The sequence below is a fragment of the Phyllostomus hastatus genome, unplaced genomic scaffold, assembly GCF_019186645.2.
Source record: "Phyllostomus hastatus isolate PE091 unplaced genomic scaffold, TTU_PhHast_1.1 phas_scaffold_1066, whole genome shotgun sequence".
In the NCBI taxonomy this organism is placed as follows: Eukaryota; Metazoa; Chordata; class Mammalia; order Chiroptera; family Phyllostomidae; genus Phyllostomus; species Phyllostomus hastatus.
Window position 1 is genome coordinate 8922192 of NW_025334004.1, and position 22650 is coordinate 8944841.

Genomic DNA, 22650 nt, shown 5'->3' on the forward strand with positions numbered 1-22650 from the left:
CCTAGCTGAGGCCTTTGTGTTATTGTCCCAGAGATGACATGACCCCCTGACCGTTCTCCCTGCTTCCATTCTGCCCCTCCTCGTCCCCACTCCTCAGCCTGCACCGGAGAACACTTTCTAGACCTGGACCTACCCACAGTCCTGGGCCGACAAGCCCCAGGGTGCAGGACAGATGAAAACCAAACAGAACAACACAGTAGGATTTTCTAAAATCCTTCCACTTTAACCTTGCTGTATTTCCCCTCTGTTTTATTTTCTTTTATTATTTTTAAAAGATTGTATTTATTTATTTTTAGAGATGGGAAGAGAGGGAGAGAAACATCAATGTGTGGTTGCCTCTTGCACCCCCCCGCCACTGGGGGCACCTGGCCAGCAGCCCAGGCTTGTGCCCTAGACTGGGAATTGAACCAGTGACCCTTTGGTTTGCAGACCAGCATTCAATCCACTGGGCCACACCAGCCAGTGCTCACCTCCGTTTTAAAAGTAAAAATGTTGGGGTTTAGTCTGGGAATTCAACCATTTATTTATACTATTTGCTTGAAAATAAATGTATTCCAAGTTCCCAAAAATGTACCAATGATTGTTTGGAATACAGTTTTGTAGTAAGTGGGATGACCTGTATCTTGGCATACCTGGTTGTATTTAAATTAATGAATTGGCCTTCTTGATAATTAAAAGCAAACCAACGAGCCCCAAAGGCCAGCAGACACCTACGGGACAAAGCCTGGGGACATTCACCCTGGACTGGAGGCTCTTCAACCACTGGTCCCAGCTCTCTTCCAGCTGCATTGTCCCCCTCCCCCTGCCGGACACACTCACCTCCTCTCACGGCCTGTCAGGTACTTTTAGACCAGTAGGCCTGTTCCTTCGAGGCTCTGGCTTGAGAATGTGCCCTCCCCTTTGTTTACCTTGTGGAAACCCTACGTATCCTGTAGGCAATGCCACCTTATCTGTGTCCGCTGAGACCTGTCTGAATCCTGCTCAGCTGCAGACACTGAGGTCCTCGCTGCTCACCTTTGTCCCACCCAGAATTGACGGAGGCGGGAAAGAGAAGACAGGTGGGTGGGCAGACCCTGCCACCCAAGAGCATGTGACCGGTGTGCTTGGAGTGACCCTTAACAGCCAAAAGCCAACCAATCATAACAGCTATGGTCTTTTAAACGTCTCTGTGGCTGGATCTGAGGAGCTATGCTAAGCATTCCATAATTAGCATCTCATTTTGTCCCTAAGACTCGGGGCTCTGGAGTTCAGTATTAGGAATTGCTATTTAATAAAGAAAAATCTGAGGCTCAGAGAAGATGCCAGGCTCTAAGATCATGAAGCTGGGATTTGAATTCTGGTCTGTTCCATCCACAGGCTGTCTTGTTCATCTCTGACTGGGATAAACACTTTTTAAAAAAGATTTTATTTATTTTTAGAGAGAGGGGAAGAGAGGGAGAAAGTGAGGGAGAGAAGCATGGATGTGTAAGAGAAACATCAATCGCTTGCCTCTCACACCCCAGCCAGGGACAGAACCAGGAATGGAGCTGGAATTGAAACAGCGACTTTCTGCTCTGCGGGATGATGCCCAACCAACTGAACCACACTGGTCAGGGAAAACACTTTTTATTTTTAAAATTAAAAATATTTTGTATACATATATGTCAGATATATTCTATATAAAATGGTTTATGTATACGTATATTAACCAGATACATTCTGTATTATATATATATTCTATAGAATACGTCAGGTTGATATATCTCCTACTTCCCCAAATGCTAGCTACTTCCCCAAATGCTAGCGCTGAAGCCCTGTCCCAAACCCCAGCAGCTCGCTTGACTGAGACAAGGTCACCCCACCTAGTCCTTAACAATCAGCCTCCCCAACACAAACTACCCTCACAGGCCAGCCTGGATGCTCCTGGATGCGGACAGGGGCAGGGCCCACTGCTCCTCCTACCAGCAGCCTGGACAGACCACCCAGGCTCCGTTCTGTTTACTGCCTTTGACCCACCCACGGATGAAGGCCAGTTTCCCTAGAGGCCAACGTCTCCCTTGCACCTCCGTTACTGGGGTGGGTGAAAGGAGGGTGTGGCAATAAGGCCAGAAATCCAAGTAAAAGAAACATCACAGGTTCTATCACCCCACCTGTCCTTTGACTATCCCTTTCCCCACACAACTGTCCAATTTTTCTTGGCTGTCTTCTTTCTAGGACTGTAGACTTGGCTTTGGGTCCCTCAAGCCAGCATCAGAGCAGCCTCTGAGCTTCCACCAGGTCTAGCTCCATGTCTTTCCTCTCCTTTTTTTCCTTCTATTAATTAAACACAGCTAACTTAAAGAAATTTTGCAAAATCATTCCATCCCCTTAGGCTCAAACTCTGCAGCACAGTGATGTCCAACATCACTATGGGTTTGCCCCAGCTCCTACTCACTAACCAGTGATCCCAAATTATTAACCACTCAGGGCCTCAGTTTCCCCATCTGAAGAATGGGAGAAGTAAACCATGCTCACTTTTGTGGGTCTGCCAGGAGAATGAAATGAGATAATGCAAAGTACCTACCTCAGTGACTGGCAGCCAGTCCTGACTCGGAGTAAGAATATAACAGGGTGCAGCCATGAGGGGGGCCCCAAATAGGGATTTGTAATGGGGTCCAGAACTCAAGGTGTCCAGGAAATTTTAGAAAAAAAATATATAGGATGTCCTCATCCCCACAAGTCTGAGCTGATTCTTCCAGTAATGCTGGAAGAATACGGGAATGCTGGCAGGTGTAACTGATTGTAGGAGGAGTCGGAAATGGGGCTGCAGGGGAAGATGGTGCTGGGATTTAAACCCAGATGCAGCAGCCATGCCAAGGAGAGGACCACGCAGCTGGGGCAGTAGGGGGCGAGTATGTGGCTTTGGGTTGCTCCTTTTTGCCATGTGGCTTAGGAAGCAGGAGAGACTTTGCCTGGAAGAAAAGGGGTGAAAGGACTTTTGCTGGTGGGCCATGAGAAGGTGCCACATGGTTTTGTATTAACTGGAGATCCTGGCGGCGACACAGCTGATGATGCCGGGAGCCTGAATCACACACTTCTACTTCTTTTCCTGAGATACAGTGCCCCGGACTGGGCAGAGGGAGAAGGAAGGACTGTGCATTTGTGGGTATTCGAAAGGACTCTAGTATTTTAATGAAGACATTAAGTCATTACTCTAAGTCTGTATAGTTTTTAAATAAATAATTCCTTTCCTTTTCACCAATCTCTGGCATTGAGAGATGTCTTTCCTCTGGTGGCAGGCAAAGTGAACTTAGTATGGAGGGAACCCCTGGAGAAAAAAGGGGGGGGTCTTTTCGGTAATAGTATATTGTATACCCCGCCCCCGGTCTGTTCTGTAACAGGAAGAATGCATCATTTTCATGTGGCTCAGTCCGCCAGAGGTTAAAAGAAATGTTTTCTACATAGCTGCTCTCTTCCCAATGATCATTTTAATATTGGCATAATATTCCATCAAGTAAGTACACAGAACGAACGTACTGATTCCCCACCTTCCTTTGGATGTTTTTGTTACCTTCGAATGAAGACAGACATTCCCAAGAGTGGGATTATCAGGTCAGAGGGTCCAGACTTTTTGGACTCTGGCTGTGCAAAGCCTCCCTCCAGCACCACACCCGAGAGCGAGACCCTGGGGAAAAGTCCCACAGGGACTCCCACACCCTCAGCCTCCTGCTCAGCCCCTCCCTTCCTACTTCCTCTGCCCTTTATTCGTGCGGGGAGTAAGCAGCAATGACAGTTTAGGCTAATTCTGATATTAGAAGAACAAAAAACTTTAGGCTGCAGAATAAAAGTTTAAAAAAAATGACAACAGAGACAAAAAGTTAAACAAAAACACAAAACAAGTTACAGAGCAGGAACTACTGGTGCTACCTGAATCCACCTGGAAGGGAAACGTGTGCAGCCTTTTCCTGCACAGCAGAAGCACGGACGACACCCGGGAGCAGTGAGTCCTCCTTGAAAGGAGGAAACCGGGGCTGATAACCCTCAGATGGAACACAGGCCAAGCCTTGGGCAGGGTGCTCAGTGCACCAGAAGCACTGCCTCACTTAATCATCACACAGTGCCAGTGAGCTGGCACTTTTAGGATGGCCACTTTACAGAGGATGCAGAGAAGGGTCTACCACAGGCCCAAGGTCACACAGGTGGCACCTGAGGAAGCCGAGCTGTGGCCCTGATCGGTTCAGGACCTGGCTAAAGGGCACTCTGTGCAAACAAACGGGAAGCCTTGTTTTTCACCCACAGAGGTCTCTGGTAACACCCTGGAAATAACGCAGGATTAGAGCACCCTTGACCGAGCTATCCCCTCGTCATCCCCCCACCCCCGGTGCCTCCAGGTCGTGGGAGGCTGCAGGCAGGCTCAGTAGCTAAGGCAGACCTTCATCCCCAGATGGAAGCATCTCATCCTCCAGTTCAGGGCTGGAAAGCAGACAGCTCTTGGCCGCACAACGAGCAGGAACGCATTCCCTTCTCATCTTCCCCAGCCCATACTTTCCAAGCCAGCTCTACATTAAACACACTCAAAACCAGTCATTTGTTTAGGTATCACAAAAGGGCGAGCGAAGGGCTCTGCCAGCCAGGATGAAGGCCGTGTTAGATTAACTCGCACCCTGGGGCAATTATGGTCAATCTGTTTACTTTCACTGCCGTCACTGGGATTAAGAAAGCCTTTGGGGTGTACACATGTCAAATTTTTATCGAATTGTATACTTAAAATATCTGCAGTTTATTGTATCCCAATTATATCTCAATAAAGTTGTTAAAATGGAGGGAAAGGAAGCTATTATAAAGGTCAGGATATGTGCATACAGAGTGTGTGGCACAGTTCCTGTCACGTGGTAGATAATGAATCCATAATAATGAATGTGATGATAGCAATGATCACAATTTATGACAAAGCTTTGGCACTCACCCAGGTCTCAAAAACTAAAAAATGCAGTGCAGTTGGGACCTTCAGAGTAAGGAGGAAATCTGGGTAAACCGCCCAGTTGTGTAGATTTGTCCAGAACAAAACAGGTTTTAAATGACTTACCAGAGCTCATGGTGGTGATAGGACAAGTCTTCTGCAACTGGGGCTCTGCACGGCTCTGCAGAAAAACACACACCACACAACGACAGTGATGAGCGGCAGGTTCGAGACAAATCCCTGTGGTTCACGTTAAAAATGAGAATAACATATACATCCTTGACCAAACACAGCGGAACTGGGAGTCGGCTTGGCCAGGTTCCTGGTTCCTGGTCTGCTCCGCACCGACAGGACCTTGGGCACACCACTCAGCCTTCTTGGCCTCAGTTTTGTTACCCATACTTGGTCTCAGTATTATCCAAGGTCTCTTCCAGCTCTAAAATTCCATTAAAGCCCTCAAGTTACAGCAGTGCACATAGGTCAGGGAGAGGTTGAAGGAAAGAGCCACATTTTGGGAGAAAGGTAAAATCACAATATTATTGGGGGTTAATAGTAACAACAACAGCAGCAATAAAGATAGTTTATTAGGCACAGGGAAATGTTCTAGATGCTTTCAATAAATTAATTCATTTGCTCCTCACAATGACCCTATAAGGTAAGCTCTACCGTTGTATTAGTTCATACAGATGAGGAAGCCGAGGTACAAAGAGGTGAACAGCTTGCCTGCCGATGTAGCAGAGTGGCTGCTGGAACCTGGACAGCCTGACTTGAAAGCCCAGGCTCGTAGGTGCTACACTGACCACTGAAATTCAAATGGATCACCCTCTTATTCAGTGTGGTCTTATCCTTGGGCCCCAGTAACCACTGATCTGCTTTATGTCACCACAGTTTCTTCTCTTCTAGAACTTTATATAAATGGTACCATAGTGCATGTAATCTTTGTACCTGGCTTTGCTTGGTTAGCATAACACAATTTAGCATTTGACCATATATATGTGGGTCCTTTTCTGGACTTCATTCTGTTCCATTGATCTGTCTTAATTCAATAACTCACTGTCTTGATTACTACAGCTTTATAGTAAGTCTCGATATAGGTCATGTCAGTCTTCCAACTTTGTTCTTTCTCAAAATTGCTTTGGTTCTTCTAGGACCTTTGATTTTCATAGAAAGTTTAGAATCATCTTGTCAACTTCTACCCAAAACAAAAACAACCAAAAGAAGAAGAAGAAGAAGAAACCTGCTAGAATTTTTATTGTGATCATGTTGAATCTATAGATTAATCTGGGGGGAAATTACCATTTTAACAATATTGAATTTTCCAATTCATGAGAACAGACTCTTTCTCTTCTTCTGCAACTCTTCTTTAATTCCTCTCAGCAGTGTTTTGTGATGCTCAGACTGCAGGTCTCACACGTACTCTGAACAGCAAGGTACAGCTGAACATCTGAAGGACAATCTGAAGAGCGAGTCTCCAGGATATGTGGCTCCTTGCTATTTAAAGAGTGGTCTGCAGACCAGAGGCACTGGCATCAGCTGGGAGCTTATTAAAAATGCAGAACCTTAGTCTCTACACCAACTGAATCAGAATCTGCATTTTAAAAAGACCCCCAGCTGGTCCCTGTGCAGTTTAAAGTATGAGCAGCAATGATGTAGAGGAAACCAACTCCTACGCTGATAAACTCTGTAATAAGAAGGCCCAGGTATGGACTGAAGGTCTGCACAAGGCTGCTTTAGCCTCCTTTTAACATGGGCACTGTTTCCTTTCTGGGTGGCTGCCTTGATCACTGCCCTTGGAACTGACCCAGGAGAATGCTCAGGGCAACAATGAAGTCATTCCAAGTCCTATGCAGCCCAAATCAGCAGTACTTTGCCTCTGTCACTGTCAATACACCTGAGACTACCCTTGACCCTCAAGAGCCCCTCAGATCATTGTCTAAGTGGTGGAAACATTTGTTCTCTTAGTCAAGGAACACAACCCTCTGTGTTCTCTAAGCCCAGTGGTTTCCAGTCCTGGTTTTATGATACTTTAGTTTTCTTCCCAGGACCAAGAGGGCTGTTGTGGCCCTGACCAGTATGGCTCACTTGGTTGGACGTCGTCCTGCACAATGAAAGGTCACCGGTTGAATTCCCCTTCAGGGCATATGCCTAGGTCACAGGTTCGGTCCCTGTTCAGAACATGTACTAGAGGCAACTGAGTGATGTTTCTCTCTCACATTGATGTTTCTCTCCCTCTTTTTCTCCCTCCCTTCTCCTCTCTCTAAAAATTAAATAAATTTAAATAAATAAATGAGTGAAAAAATTAAAAAAGGGGGCTGTTTGATAGCATCCAAACATTTGTATTTTTAAAATAATTTTAGTAATCAATTTTATTATGTTAACGTTTTATTCATTCAACTTTTAAGGCATTATTGAAGAAATGGTATTGATTCAACCATGGAGCTATCTTAACAGAAAGTACTTTTATTCCTTTATAGTCCTTCTGCCTTTAGCTATCTGCGTAAATAACATTTACATAGTTGTAACCATAATGTCTGGACGTTTTTGTGTTCTTTTTTTTTCATTGTCACCCAAGGATACATTCACTGATTTTAGAGACAGAGGAAGGGATAGAGAAAGAGAGACAGAGAGAGAGAGAGAGAGAGAAACATCGATGTGAGAGAGAAATGTCAATCAGTTGCCTCCCACAAGTGCCCTGAATTGGGGATCAAACCAACAATCCAGGTTATGTGCCTCAACTAGGAATTGAACCCATAACTTTTTGGTGTACAGGACGATGCCATCTGGCCAGGGCCCAACTTTTAAATTAAATATTTCATTAACATTTCCTGGATTTTTACAGTCATTATAGCCATCATTTTAATGGCTCTACAATATTTCATAGTAATAACACTCCATAATTTATTTACTAATTCCCTCTGTATAGTTTACTTTAATCCATCTTAATTTTACAAATAAGTATGCAGCATGACAGCATGCTTAGGCAGGGAAGAGACGAATGGAAATGTCCTATAAAACAAACACAAAGGATGTCTCGTCTCACACATGATGAGTAATCATCATCACATGTGGGTAATCCTTTGTCCATTTTATATTCTTTAATATACATACTAGTGATTTCTAAGCGTCAGCCCTTTCTTATTTACAAACTAATCTAAAGTACACATGGTCAGAGATAACATCCCTGATTGATGTTTCTCTCTCACATCGATGTTTCTCTCTTTCTTTCTCTCTCCCTCTTCCTCTGTCTCTAAAATCAGTGAATATATCCTTGGGTGACAATTAAATACTATCCGTTGCTTTGACACAAACGTCCACCAACCACAGTAGATGCCACTGTAGCTCTCTGGGAGGCCCTCCCTGTATCAGGTACTAACCATGCAGTGGTTGCGTTGGAAGGAGAAAGCCCTGGCCAGGTAGCTCAGTTGGTTAGAGTATTGTCCCCATATGGCAAGGCTGCATGTTCGATCCCTGGTCAGGGCACACAGAAGAAGTAACCAATGAATGCATAAATAAATGGAACAAAAAAATCACTCTCTCTTTCTCAAATCTACAATAAATGTTTTTTTAAAAAGATGAAAGGAGAGTGGGCCCAGAGTGACAGGACACTCTTCTGATGACAGTGTAGGTGCTGGTGACAATGTATAGGGGAGTAGCAGCTCTGCACATGAAGACTTTTTGGGGACTAAGTTCTGCTGCATGCTGTCACTTGGTAATTGATTGAATCTGCAGCAGGTGACACGAAGACACAGTGGGCAGTTTTAAATAAAAACTGCAGCAAGAATGGCAGTGGCAGCTGTGCCAAGGATGGCGCCCAGAGTCCAGTCCTCACCAGTGGTGGCGACAGCAGTGACATCCTACCCAGACTATTCCAGGGCCTGACTTTGGCTCTGATTCCAGCCAACTCAGCCTCCTTGAATTCCTGCCCCTGTTCTGAGTGCCATTCTCCAGCCTCCCATAAACTCAGAACCACCCAAGGTCTTGCCAATAAATCCCTTTTCAGTGTGAGTTAAACAGGGGTGCTTTCTGGTGGTTCTGCAACACAAGAACCTTGACCGGCAGAGATGAGGGGGAGGAGGGCGTCCCAAAGGTTTCACTGGGAAAGGAGAGACTTCATTCCTCTCTCCTGCAATATGGCCAGCCAGATCTGAATCCCACGTGGCTCAGCAAATGGTTTTGTCAGCGGAAGCATCCAGGAAGATGCACAAACCCAGCCTGACCGGAAGAATGCTAAGCGCTTTGAAAGTCATAATCCAGTCTCTACTGTTTATTTGGACATAGTACAAGCTATTACAATCATATGTAGAATGTGAGAGTTTATTTTACATAAAAACCTCTGACACTTAATATTTATTTAAAAACTAAGCTGTAAAGAGCTTAATCTGGTTGAGAACATGATGGCACCTCTTTGGAATTTCTCCCACTGGTCTGCTCCAAAGGAGGCAGGCACCTTTGGGTAAAAGCCAAAAAGATGAACAGCGGCATCTAGTGGCAAAACTGGACAGGTTTCCCCCAATGGGTTGTAGGAACCTACACAGTTGAGTGTCACAGCTTGGGTGGGCCAGTGAAGGTCAAGCCACCATTCCACCCACGGGGCCGGGGACCTACCGTACTTGGTCAAAACACTGCTGCATCAACACAGACATTCCACCAGAAGAACAAGATGTGAAGTAGCCAGACTTGTTAAGAATGCATCTAGATAATTAACAGTTCTCCATGGTCCCTCCCTAATTCCACGACCCTGTAATTCTGAGATGACACAGAATGAAAAATTACTGAAAAGCAAAAGTTATACTCCTGCTTCCAGCTTATGAAACAGGATCCAATAACTAAATATGGGTCTTTTGTTGGGGAAGGAAAGAAGGTCCTTATATGGGTGGTTCAGGGATATATGTATGACCAGGAAGGAATTGAGTTTGTCTATAAACACGAGCTGGTGTTCTGCAACACAAGAACCTTGACCGGCAGAGATGAGGGGGAGGAGGGCGTCCCAAAGGTTTCACTGGGAAAGGAGAGCCTTCATTCCTCTCTCCTGCAATATGGCCAGCCAGATCTGAATCCCACATGGCTCAGCAAAGCTTCTTAGAAGAGAATAAGCCTTCTGTTGGCCTCTCAACACAGCATGCTCTAGCTTCACCGATGCACAGCAGCATTTTGCCTCCATGAGCCACCCTCACCCCTCTGCATACACAAAAGACTGTAAGTTTCCAGAGCAGAAAAGTAAGGCATCCTCACTGGCATCCTCAGGACCAAGCATACAGTGGGTGCTCAGTCATGAACTTGACCTTTTTCTCTATTTTGTCTTCAGGACCTAAGTTTGGAGTCTTGTCTTCGAGATAACCAGATTGTCCTTAACTCTACTGCAGCTGCTTAAAAGGAAGCTAGCTCCCCACTCTGACCAAACCCTGGTTCTACTCTAGCTTTGAAATGCAATCTGGGACTTGATATATTTGCAGTTACTTCTAATGGCTTGAAAAGAATAGAGACAGGTCACAAAGCCTTATTGCTTTAAACTTTGCCGATCCACCACAAAGTCACGCTTCTCCAATTTTGACAGCTCATTCTCTTCTCAATCTCTATTGATGTCATTTTTCTTCGAATGCACGCTCTACAGTGTTGTGCAGAGGCTCCTCAGAAAGCCAGAAAGGACAAACACTGAGTCACTAACACTTCCTTTTCAAGGAGAGGAAGTTAGGATAAGCTCGACCCTGACATTAACTTCAGTCTGGAATCCCATAACATGGCTGGTGGCTCAGAACACAGCAAACACAGGATTTCTGTGAAAAGATCGATGATCCTGGAGAGCGAGCGATAGGAAAACACATCAGAAAGGCCACCCCCCACATCCTCCCATTTCCTCCTGGAGTCGCTCCAACACAGTTTCCGTTCTAACCAATTATCTGAAATAGCCTTCAGAAAGGTTTCCAGTGCACACACACGGCCAAGCCCAATGAATTGTGCCCTGACCAGGGCCTCACTGACCTTTCCACTGAATGTAAGACAGTTAACTCCTTCCTCCTCCCACAGTCACTTTCTGGTCCTGATCTCTAAGTGTCAGTGTGCACTGGTTTACCCTGGGCCACGACAATCGTCCCCTCTAGAAAAGGGCTTCTGTGGTCCTTCTAGGAGTTTAAGAGCTGGGGATCCCTGGCTAGTCCTCATTCCTGTCCGATGACACACTCACTCCCTTGAGGATTTCATCTGGAATATTAGAACCAGAGGATCCATGCAGGTTACAGAGTCCTTGTTCATGGTTTCCCACTTGTATTGGAAGGCGGTTCCATGAGCCCCCTCAGGCCACGGTGCAGGTGCCCACCCCCACCCTCTACCTTTCACTTCAACCGGGGTAGCTGTGCTTTTGACAATTTCATTCATTTGTACTTCCTGAGCTTTTCTTGGATAAACGGGTTCTATAGCTACAAAAAAAAGTTTGTGAACCAGAAATCTAATCTCCCCCTTATTATTTAGGAGCAAAAACAGATTCAGAAAAGCTTCCCTCTGTCTTGCTTTATACTCCTTCTCTTAAACCCACTCTCCCATCCCTCTTCTAAATCCCTCAGAGCGCCTTCGGCCTCTTGGCAACAGAATCTGAATTCCAGATGAAGCCCTCCAGAGCTCACGGACTGGGCAGTGTCATTCTCCCCTTTAGAACCTTTTGATATCGCACTGAACAATGCAAAGTCCTGATAATGAACTGCCAGGACCAAATGAAACCCTTACTCACCTCTCCCCACCTTCCCTCCCAGTCTCAGCTCCTCCAGTCAGGCCTCATACACAAAGTCCACCAGACAGTGAGTACCTTCAGGCAGGGCAGTGTCTTGTTTATCTCTATTCTAACACCTACTAAGGCACCCAGCACAGAGCAAGCACCCACTCAATATCAGTGTGGAGTGAATGGCTGTCCCTTGCATATGCCTGAGTGCCCTGCTTTCTCCTCTTTTCCTTGCCACACCCTCCACCCAACACCTGATAAGTTGCCTAGTCTTGTCATCTCTTCCATCTTCATGACTCATGTGTCCTAGCCACCTCTGCTTTTCCATCCGCACACTCACCATTCTATTCCATCACCTCATTCTCAGACCATTACAATAGCCTAATAAGGCTCAGACTCACCCTCATAGTCCGTGTACTGCCACATTCTGACTTCAGCAGTGAAAGAGTTCCCGGGACAGATTTCAATGGGGGAGAAAATCTACAGGGCCCCTCTGAGCTCAGGGGGGTTGGCTCGGCAGTATGGGGCAAAAGAAAAAAAGGCGGTGGAGCTCCTAAGAAAGAATAATGCATCTAAACCACAGATCCATTGATACCATTCAAACAGCATTTCTTCAGCACCGACTATGCACCCAGGGCAGGGTTTGGCCCAGAGGACACCAACGTGAATGTGATGCAGCTGTTGTCTTTGAGGCTATCAGAGTGACAGGGTGACAGACATAGCCCCTTTAAACATAATAATACAATGGGCAACCCTTCTGCTAGCAACCTGACCGAAGTGTTATGGGAACACAGAAAGAAAAGGAATGATTTCCACATGGAAGAGAGAATCAAGGAATGAACAAATGCTAAAATTTAAAAATGTTCAATGCCATGCCTTCTAAAAATGATCTACAATGACACACTTTGGGAAACACTAGTCTAAAACATCAAGTCCAAATTCTTTAATGTACCATAAAACCCTATAAGATGAGATTTCAAGGACTTTCCCAGCCTCATTTCCCCATATCCCCAATAAGCCCTAAGCTCCACATACACCGTATGTGCCACTCCTACTGAACCCTGACAAGATTTCCCGATTCTGGGTCTTTAATCTCCTTGTTTCTTCCCAGTAAGGACCTTCCTGTCACCTCCCCACACTTTAAGGCCAATCCCAATAGTCAGATCCACTTGGCCCACAACTAAAGGTTTTTATTTTGGTTTAGTTTTGTTTTTTAACCCCCCCTTAAAATTCATGATGATAAGACATTCATTTTAATGAGACCTATTTGTAATCAAAGGATTCCGAAATCCCATGCCCAGGTCTCACTAACACCATCACACCCTCATCCCAGGGCCATGCCAGAGAAAGGGGACACATCCAGAGCAAGAGAGTTAACTACCAATCAGCCTGCAAGCATTATTAACCTTCCATATCTAAATGAAGCCTTTAAATGAACATACAAAGTTGATGCTGTCAAAAAAATTGCCAACAACCAAAGTATAGCCCCCAAATAGCTTAAAGTCTTATGAAAGCAGTATTATTTGAACTTCAGACAATAGACTTTAGGAGATAACCTGTAATCATATATTATTTATATATTATAATGCATGGTTTACAGCAAGCATAATAGAGGGTTAATATCCTTTTTTTTTAAATCCTCACCCAAGGACCTTTTTTTTTCATTGCTTTTAGAGAGAAAGAAGGGAAGAGAGAAACATTGATGTGAGAGAAAAACATCAATTAATTGCCTCCTACACACGCCCAGGCTGGGGATTGAACCCACAATCTAGGTATGTGCCCTGACTGAGAGTCAAACCTGTAACTTTTTGGTTATAGGACAATGCTCCTAACAACTGAGCCGCACCAGCCAGGGCAGATTAGTATCCTTAGTTTACAGCATACTTATACTTATTGCCAAGAAGTATAAAATTTACTAAAAGTAAAAAAATTTAAAAGGCATGAAGAAGTAATTCCCAGAAGAAAAAGTGCAAATCTATGAGAAAATGTTTACTTAACATGATTAATTTTAGAAAACATTCAAATAATGACTAATCCTTTTTTCCACTTCTTAAATTAGTCCACAAATTTAAAAACATTAATACTCAATGTGGACAAATGCAAAGATGCTGAGATTTTCCTATACAGGCGGTGATACCATAGATTGTTACTACTGTTTCCAGGACGGTGTATCAGGAGCTATGCACCTGGTACCCTTGGTGCTTTAGGGGAATCTCACCTGAAGAACTCCAAGTGACAATAAAGCAATGCAGACAGAAGTGTTTGTCACAGATTTATTAAGGGTAGTGAGAACTTAGTAACACTTCAGTATTCGGTGACAGTGGACCAGACCAACTACATGGCCATGAACTCCTGTGTGGACTGTTGAATAGTTATAAAAATACATGGTGCCCTGGCTGGCATAGCTCAGTGGATTGAGCGCGGGCTGGGAACCAAAGTGTCCCAGGTTCGATTCCCAGCCGGGGTACATTCCTGGGTTGCAGGCCAGAACCCCCAGCAACCGCACATTGATGTCCCTCTCTCTCTCTCTCTCTCTCTCTCTCTCTCTGTCTCTCCCCTCCCTTCCCTCTCTAAAAATAAATAAATAAAATCTTAAAAATAAATAAATAAATAAATAAATAAATGGTTACACGGACCACACAATACAGGAAAAGACTTTTTATCATAAGACTAAGTGAATAAAGCAAGGCATAGGTCTGCTTGACATTTGTGATTATAATTACGTAAAAAACAAAACATATGCACATATTTGAAAGGAAATACGCCCAAATTCTAGTAATGATGTGGTAATGTGGCATTACAGGTAACCTTATTTCATTCATATTTTCCAATCTGTTTATAAGATAGTTATAATGTTTTTATAGGTGAAAAGTAATTTTTTTCATGCCGGGCATTTGATATGCAATTGTTTAATCTTTAGAATTTTCAGGAGAAAATTCTAGGAGACAAGCTTTTAAAAATTGCCACTAACAATCTTGCCCATTAGAACATAGCAATCTTCCACATGACGCAATCTTCCACAGAACTAATGGCAAACACCCCAAATGTGGAATTTCAACATGAATTGCCAGTGATTGCTTTTGTTTAATGAAGCCAAACTACTCCCATGCAGTGTCTTATGAGGACGGGGTTGGATGGGGTTGGGTGGGGTGGGGATGAACTGACTAGAATGTTCAGCCAGATTTCCTAAAGAAGCAATTGCACTGAAAGGTTTCATCTTAAAATAGTCTGCCAAGGCTACCAGGTGACAACACACACTGCACCCCACTGCTCCCTAGGACTCTGGTTGCCAGTTCCCCGTTCCTGACCCGACTTCATGGCATTCCACAGCCCTGAGCTCCTTCTCAAACTCTTTATATGTACAACTCCGGGCACACAGAGTTTCTGAAACATGCATTGTTAACCAGGATGAGTCTTCAATACAAAAACTGGCCCGTTTGTGTTTCCCAAATATGGCTGTGTCCACGGAGCCAAACCCAAGCTGTCTGACAGCAGCATCGGGACGCGAGGAGCCCTTCTCTCAGACAAGCTAGATGATTCAAATGAAGGCAGATGCGCAAACTCATTAGATAAAAGCCAAACACCTTAGCTCTATTTCAACTGTGAACACAAAACCTCAAACTAATAAAGGCAAGCCCCGGCCATGGATGACACCCTTCTTCTGAAGTGGCCACCACGTCATGTCTCCCTGTAGAGAAAGCATGAATGAAAGCATTCTGAATTCTCAGGAGAGTCAAGATTGGGCTGTAGTCTACAGTACAGAGAAAGGGGACTGAGATGTTACTGTGTGTGGTTTAACAAAAACTTCAACAAATCTGAAAACAGTCTGTTAGACGTTGAGAACGAGGAAGAAGGGTGGGTTTGATATGGCAGGAGAGATGTCCACTCTTACAGACAATCTACAGTTCAACTTTTCTTTTAAACCACAAAACTGCTCAGGCTACGTGCTTGCCACACCATGCATCACACAGACATCTGCACAGCAGGCTCACAGCAAGCTCAGGAATGGGGGAACAGAAGTTCCATTCAGTGAAAGGCCTCAAGTACCTCGATTCACAATCTGGCGCATTCAGGAATTGTTTGTTTTCTTTAAGAAGTTCTAAAGTTTTACTGAGCGTGTACTGACCTAGCAAAAAGCCAACATGAAACACTGAAAACATTATCTTTTCTAAGAAAGCTTCTCTTCTTGGTGGCATTTATTTGGGAACTGGGGTGGAACACACACAGACAGGCCCAGAATCAATAATCCCTGAACTCGGGCCTGTGCTGAGGCCTGCGAAGACCATTAGTGCCCGCCTGCCGAGACCGTGAGACTCTGGCTTCCACGAACCGCATAGTGAGCTCCAGTACATTAGCCACTTTTCTCTACTTTCTTAATTTTATCCTGCACTGATTTTAAGCAATTTTTCAATATATCAGGCAAAAGAGTTACATTCAAGCATTTGAGAACACAGTGCAAATTTCTGAAGCAGGTTTTTTTCAAAATAAGCAAAGACCACTAAAATATTCAATGTAGCGCCAAACTCACAGCAAACATTCAATCAAAATGTATTTAAGAAAATCTATGTTGTCTCTTAGACCAGGCTACCTGGAAATAGATTGGCATCTATTGCACATTTACATACTGATAAATAAAAATTTTAACTACGTGCCCACATATACATGCACACACACTTCCAACGTCAATTGCTCTATGTGTATCCAACTACATCAATAATCACTTTGAACGTCAATGGTCTAAATGCACCATTTAAAAGACATTGTCAGAGTGGATCAAAAACAAGACCCAACTGCATGCTGTCTGTAAGAAACCCACTTTAACTATAAAGACATACATAGATTAAAAATAAATGGATGGAGAAAAATATGTCACGCTAATAGCTGGTACATGTGCTCAGTGGCTCTGAAAGAATAAACAAAACAAAACAGGGTCAGAAGAACTGGTCTTGAATCCAAACTCTGCCAGGGCTCTGAGCCCTTTAAATGCTTTATATGTACGACTCCGGGCACACAAAGTTTCATTTTTGTCAGGACTGTACAAATTGGCAAAACCCTTAATTCCTCAGAGTTTAACTCATCTATAAAACGGAATACCTAAATTAGTAAGGTGTTTCTAAAATTAAAGTGTAAAATATATATGAGCTCTGGCCAGGTGGCTCAGTTGGTTGGAGCATCCCAAAAGATTGCAGGTTCGATCCCTGGTCAGGGCACATACCTAAGTTGCAAGTTTGATCCCCAGCTGGGGTGCATATGGGAGACATCAGATGGATATTTCTCTCCTTCTCTGTCTCCCTTCTTCTCTCTCAAAAATCAATAAACATATCCTGCAGTGAGGATTAAAAAAATAGGCTTAAGCCTATTTAAACATACATATATATATATATATATGAAACATTCTATATTGTTGTATTATAAAAGTATTCTAGCCAAGAAGGTGCTGGTCTAGTCCTATTATCCTTTGTGTATTACTTTAATAGACTGTTTAATATAATCACTGTGTAACTTATTGTGAGGTTGATATTACCAGCACTAACCTGCACAAAACGTCAGGCTTCTCTAACTAAAGTAGCATCTAAGAACCAAGGCATCCATCTCTGGCTCTGCCTTCCTATGCAAAGCCAGGCAGTGAAGGGCACTCTGAATAAAGGTGTCAGGGACAAACTCTGAGAATATTATGCTCAGGGAATAAGCTAAAGAATACATGACGCCACTTACATGAGGTAGCTAGAGTAGTCAAACTCCCAGACCAAAAGTAGAACAGCTGCCAGGAGCTGGGGGACCGGGGAAATAGGGGCGTTGTTGAATGGATATAGAGGTTCTGTTCCGCAAGCTGAGAAGAGTTCTGGATGGATGGTGGTGGTAGAGGTGATTGCACAACAATGTGAATGTACTTAATATCATTGAACTATGTGCTTAAAAAATAGTTAGGATGTTAAATTTTACATTATGTGTGCTTTACCACAATAAAAATTTTTTTTAAAAAGAGTGACTTCAGAATTGCTATCTCTTTAAGGTCAGGTCTCAAGGAACCAAACCATTCCCTGTGAGCACTGTTCATGGTGCGCACCTCCTGTGCGAGGCCCTAAGGCCCTGTGCTTGAGCTGCAGATCAGACAGATGAACCATCTCTTCATTTCCTGAATGCTGACTGTGAACCAGCCACTTGACACATGTCATTTCTAATTTGTACAACTCCGTGTAAGGTTTCTATACCCATTTTGCAAATGGAGAAACCGAGCCTCAATTAACGTTAAAAGACTCAAGGAAGAGTCTTGCAGAAGCCAGCAGGAAAGCTGGATTACAGACCCCAGTGCTGGCTCCCAAGCCTGTGCTCTTTCCAGTCCACGATGTGGCCTCACCCACAGAGGCACCAAACAGGCCCTGCCTGAAGCCTGAGGCTCTTATTTCAAGGTCGATCAGAGAATCTACAGGCCTAAAAAAGAGACACGGATAACTTTAGGGGGCATTTTTACCCAGCTATGGTAAAGAAATAATCCAATTTATCAGCCAAGGTAAAACATGGCACCTGCTCTCAGAGACCTTACATTCTAGCTGGGGACAGAAGACTAGCTGCCTCAAACCCTTGATGAGTCACTAGAGGCAGCATAAGAGAGCATCGACAGGCTGCCCTCCACTGTCAGGACATGCCAGCTGGGAGAAGGCCAAGCTTCCAGACCTACCTGCAAAAGACCTAGGGCCATGCTGAAAAAAAGCACCTTTTCCGAATGCTTAAAATATCCCTGTCGATCTTGTGACACTAACTTCAGTAAGGCGAGTGTTCGGGGGCGGCGGCGGGGAGTGTTAAACTGAATACACTCACATTTTCTAACAGCCTTTAGGAAGCAATGACAACCATCAACACACCCTTACCTACAAAAGCCTTTAAAAATGTGTACATGAACCCTGGAATAAATATAACGGGTTTCAGCTGCTGCTCCGCCATTTACTAGATGCATGATCTGGGGATAGTCAGTTAACCTTGTGAAGCCTCAGTGTCCTCATCTATAAAATGGGTAAAACAACAGCCACCACTTTCGGGGTCACAGTGAGCATTGAATCAGGTCAGTCACATCAAGTGTGCCTGTCACAGCGTCAGAAAGTGCTCGCCACACGTGGCTGCTTTCAGCCTGATCAGCAGCAGCAAAGGCCTCTGAGGGTGGGGCTCAATGCTGTTCAGTCCGTCCTCAGCTGGTTTCTGAGTAGCTGCAGATGTGCTGTTTCATCTACAGAGAGGCTTGTCTTCTCAAGCTGATTAAAAGAGCAGCCCCGGCTCGGCTTGCCTTTCAAGAGCTTACTGCACCTACTTCCTCTCTCTCCTGAAGTTATGTGGCCTGTCTTTCCTCAACAGCACCATCCCCTCTGTAACTCAGCTTCCCATGGATACCTCACATGGCTGCTACTAGCTAGGTGTCACTTGATTTACATCTAGAACTTACTGTCTTCCATGTCTCTGGCTATTAACAAGCTGTTCACCGGAAGTTTCCAAGGTGATTTCCACACAGGTAGTGCTTGGTACACAGTAAAGAACAGACCCAAGTCCAGTTCAATGGGTGGAAAGGATTTCTACTGAAGCTTATGTGGAAGTGGGAGTATAAGACAGTAAAGTAAGCACAGGCCACAAAATGGCCTTGAATGCAGTCAAAGGCTCTTGTGTTTGTCTCTGTCAGGCCATAAAACACGAGGTACAGTCTCTGGAAGTTTCCGGATTCAAGATTAATCTGACTGAGGCACGCGGGATGAACCACAGAGGCGGGGGAACCGGAGCAGGTACCACATGTGAGCCGAGGTCAGGCCAACAGAGTTTTGATGTCCAGTGATTTTTATCAGAGCCCCGCCGCCCCTCACCACCTGCCCCAAAACTCCCCTTAACCACATATACCCTGCTCTACCGGGAGAGAAGCTCCCAGCCAACGTATTTTGCCCATTCATCTGTGAAAAGCTCCACAGAGGCCTTGATTACAGTAACCACAGGTGACAATTTCTACATTTGTCCTGTCTTGCTTATTTGTAGCAAAAACTGCTGCTCAGAGAGAATTTGATTTTCTGAGCTTACTGCTGAAATCTCACTCTGCCACTTTTTTGAATCTTTTTTTTTTCTGCCCAATTGCCTTGGTGGCTGACAACATAAAATTATCATAAAAGAAAAGGTGTCAAACATCCCTTGGAACTCAAAGAAGCTTACCAACTAGGGATACTGTAATGGCAACTGCTAAACCAGAATAAAAGATGACAGAGTCAGGGAGGTTTAAGGTCATTTTCAAACTGATGTTAAAGAGAAGTTCTCAACACAAAATGACCTTGTCTTCACAACTCACAGTTTATATAAATACAGCATAAGCCATTAGGAGAAGATAACTATGCTTTCAATTAAATTTGTTATAGGATTGGGGGGGATACGATAATGACACTGATATTCTGATTATAAGAATATTAAATCCCTCACACCCAACTCTATCAGCAAAGAGTTCTAGGTGTTCAGGCAGTGACTCTAACCACTGCGAGCCTCAGTTTCCCCATGGGCGAAAACAGAGATTAAAATAGCACTAACCTGGAACAATGGGGCTGAGCATTTACCCAGGTAGCTCAGTGCTTGGCATACAGTAAGCACTCAATAAATAGTCAGGTACTCACATAATTGGTTTATTTGCCATTTGTCTGGTTCTAATTACAAAAAATGAGGAGAGCAGGAGGTGGGTGGGAATCCTGACTAATAAGAGGCTCTAATTAGTCACTGTTTTACTGTAACAACAGTTCACTGGGATTATGCTTGAAGGAGACGGGGCACTGCCAGGAATGAAGGGTTCTTTTTGCCTTGGGAAGAAAAACCACAAAATTTGTGGTGACCCCACCCAGCACTCACATTTGTGCATAACTTCACAGGTTACAGAACAGCATTGCCCTTGGCCATGCAAAACAGGTTGTAAGGAAAGAGAGAAAGAGGCAGAGGCAGACAGAGAAAGAGACAAAGCGACAGAGAGAGAAAGGAAAGAGAAATGCAATATGGTTATGTCTTTGAGAAGGTCTCATGTAACCAAAGGGCTCAGAGAATCACAGAATTCAGGGCTGGAAAGGACCGCGATTTCCAAATGTTACAAGCCTTGAAGTCCTGACAGTGAGATGAGCAAATGCAACACCCAGGTACACATCCTCCCAGAAAGAGAAAGGACCCGCACCCTGCCAAGCCCTTCCAGCAGGACAAGGCGGGGAAGCCAAGCCAGCAATGGGTGTTACAACCACCACACCTGTAGTCCTGCTGTGCTTTCTAGAAGCTGAGCTTCCCCAAAGACAGGAGTTTGTGACTTTATGAGTTTGTAATTCACAAGGGCAAGAAAATTATTCTAAGTTGCTTTTTAAAATCTTTGTTGTGACATTCTCTTCCTTCTATTAAGAAAAGCAGTAGACAATTAAAATCGGAGCTCTCATAACATGTACAGTAACTCAAAGTGTCTCTAAAACTAACACCTAAAATCTTATATACAAGTACAAAGTTGGAGAATAAATGGCTTTCTCCTTTTAAAAAAACCCCATCATTAATTAGAGCATATCCACCATCAATACCCTTTGGTAATTCTGAACTCATTAATTCATTCAATAGAAGTTCACTAATTTGGGGCATTGAATAGTGGGTCTTCTCATCATTTCAATTTATAGTTACGTCTTACGTATTTGGACATGAAGTCACCAAAAATTCTAGCAGGGCATAAGACTGTAGAGGTCGGGGGAAGAATAAAGGTCCCATGCCACAATCTCCCCAGTCTTTTAAGTATGCTACAAAAACCCTTCATAAAAAATGGAACTGTAGAACTCTTGGGTGGGTTCCCAATCTTCTTAGAGGAGGCTTTGGCGTTTGTGGAGTTTGGTGAATATATTACATTTCTGGAGGACATCCAGTTAAGAAGCATATAATTATAGACTTTCTTCCTATCGGTTTAGCAATAAAGGTACAAAAACAAATAAGTTTTTGTGTCTGTAAAAATGTAAAGTCTAAGTAAATACACTAGATTATAAGGGAGAAAAAAACTAAAATATGTGCTTAGCACTCTAAAAACAGAAATGAAAAATGCTTGAACTCTCGGCAAGGTAATAAAGCATTTCAAATTCCCATCTGCTAATATCACAGCTCTAAAAATCCAACCAGCAAATTTAAATGTGGAGAACCAGGTGCAGTAGACCTTGGGTAGCATGAAATCCGGGATAACCATGCAGTTTGTCAGCAGGCTTTGCTACACTGTCAAGTCCAACCAGTGAGCAGGGACAGAAACTCCCAGTGACTCTAAGTTACATATATGTGTGATTTCAAATACGTTCCTGCTTCACTGCTGGTTACACCAAAGTCCAAAGAGAAGGGAGGGAGGGGCAGGCAGGCTCAGGAATGTGCCCTAGACACCGACCAGATGAGAATGAGCTGGAAAGGCCCTTTCTCGGAGTCACCCGGCAGCCGGCATTCACTCATTGAACTCTGAGCACGGACAAGCAGCGAGTCCTGCCAATGGGGTGCCAGACGGGGAAACCCTTCCCAGGGCCACTCAGCTCTGCTCCCTCATTAAACGCAGAGTGAAACCAGCTGCAGGGAAAGGCAGAGGGTGACCCAGCCATGGCTCTAGAAATTCCTAGCAAAGAAAACAAATGGAGTGCCTGGGTCACGGGAGCTCATAGATCACAGTGGTAGACGGGAGATTGCAGGCAATTAATTTTCAGGGAACTACAGAAATCATCCTTAGCCTGTTGCTCTGCTCCTGGCTAGAAATAAAGTGTGGTTTCTCTATAGAATGCACTGGGTTCACATTCCAGTCCCCTGGCCCCTCTGTCCTCAGGGAGGGAGAGCAGGTGGTAGAAGATGGGGGTAGGGGGGCAGCCGGGCAAGGAATCCCCAAAGGCCAGCACAACAGTGTGCACGAAGAACAGACCAGTGTTGCCCAGTTCAAACAATACTTCAAGGGGGAAAAACAAGGGTCAAAGCTTCACAAGAATTACTAAAATTATATGACAGAAATATGAAATTCTTCCCTAAACAGAAGTTAGTT

General features: G+C 44.2%; 1 protein-coding gene across 48 annotated transcripts in view; it reads right to left on the minus strand.

The window, feature by feature from the left end:
• SORBS1 (sorbin and SH3 domain containing 1) overlaps window positions 1-22650 on the minus strand; it is a 226724-nt gene that overhangs the window by 113124 nt on the left and 90950 nt on the right. For all 48 annotated transcript variants that reach the window (XM_045853928.1, XM_045853929.1, XM_045853931.1 and 45 more), the window contains one exon: window positions 5045-5099. In XM_045853928.1, the coding sequence (XP_045709884.1) occupies window positions 5045-5054 (10 nt within the window). In that variant the 5' untranslated portion in view covers window positions 5055-5099. The remainder of the gene's footprint in view (window positions 1-5044; window positions 5100-22650) is intronic.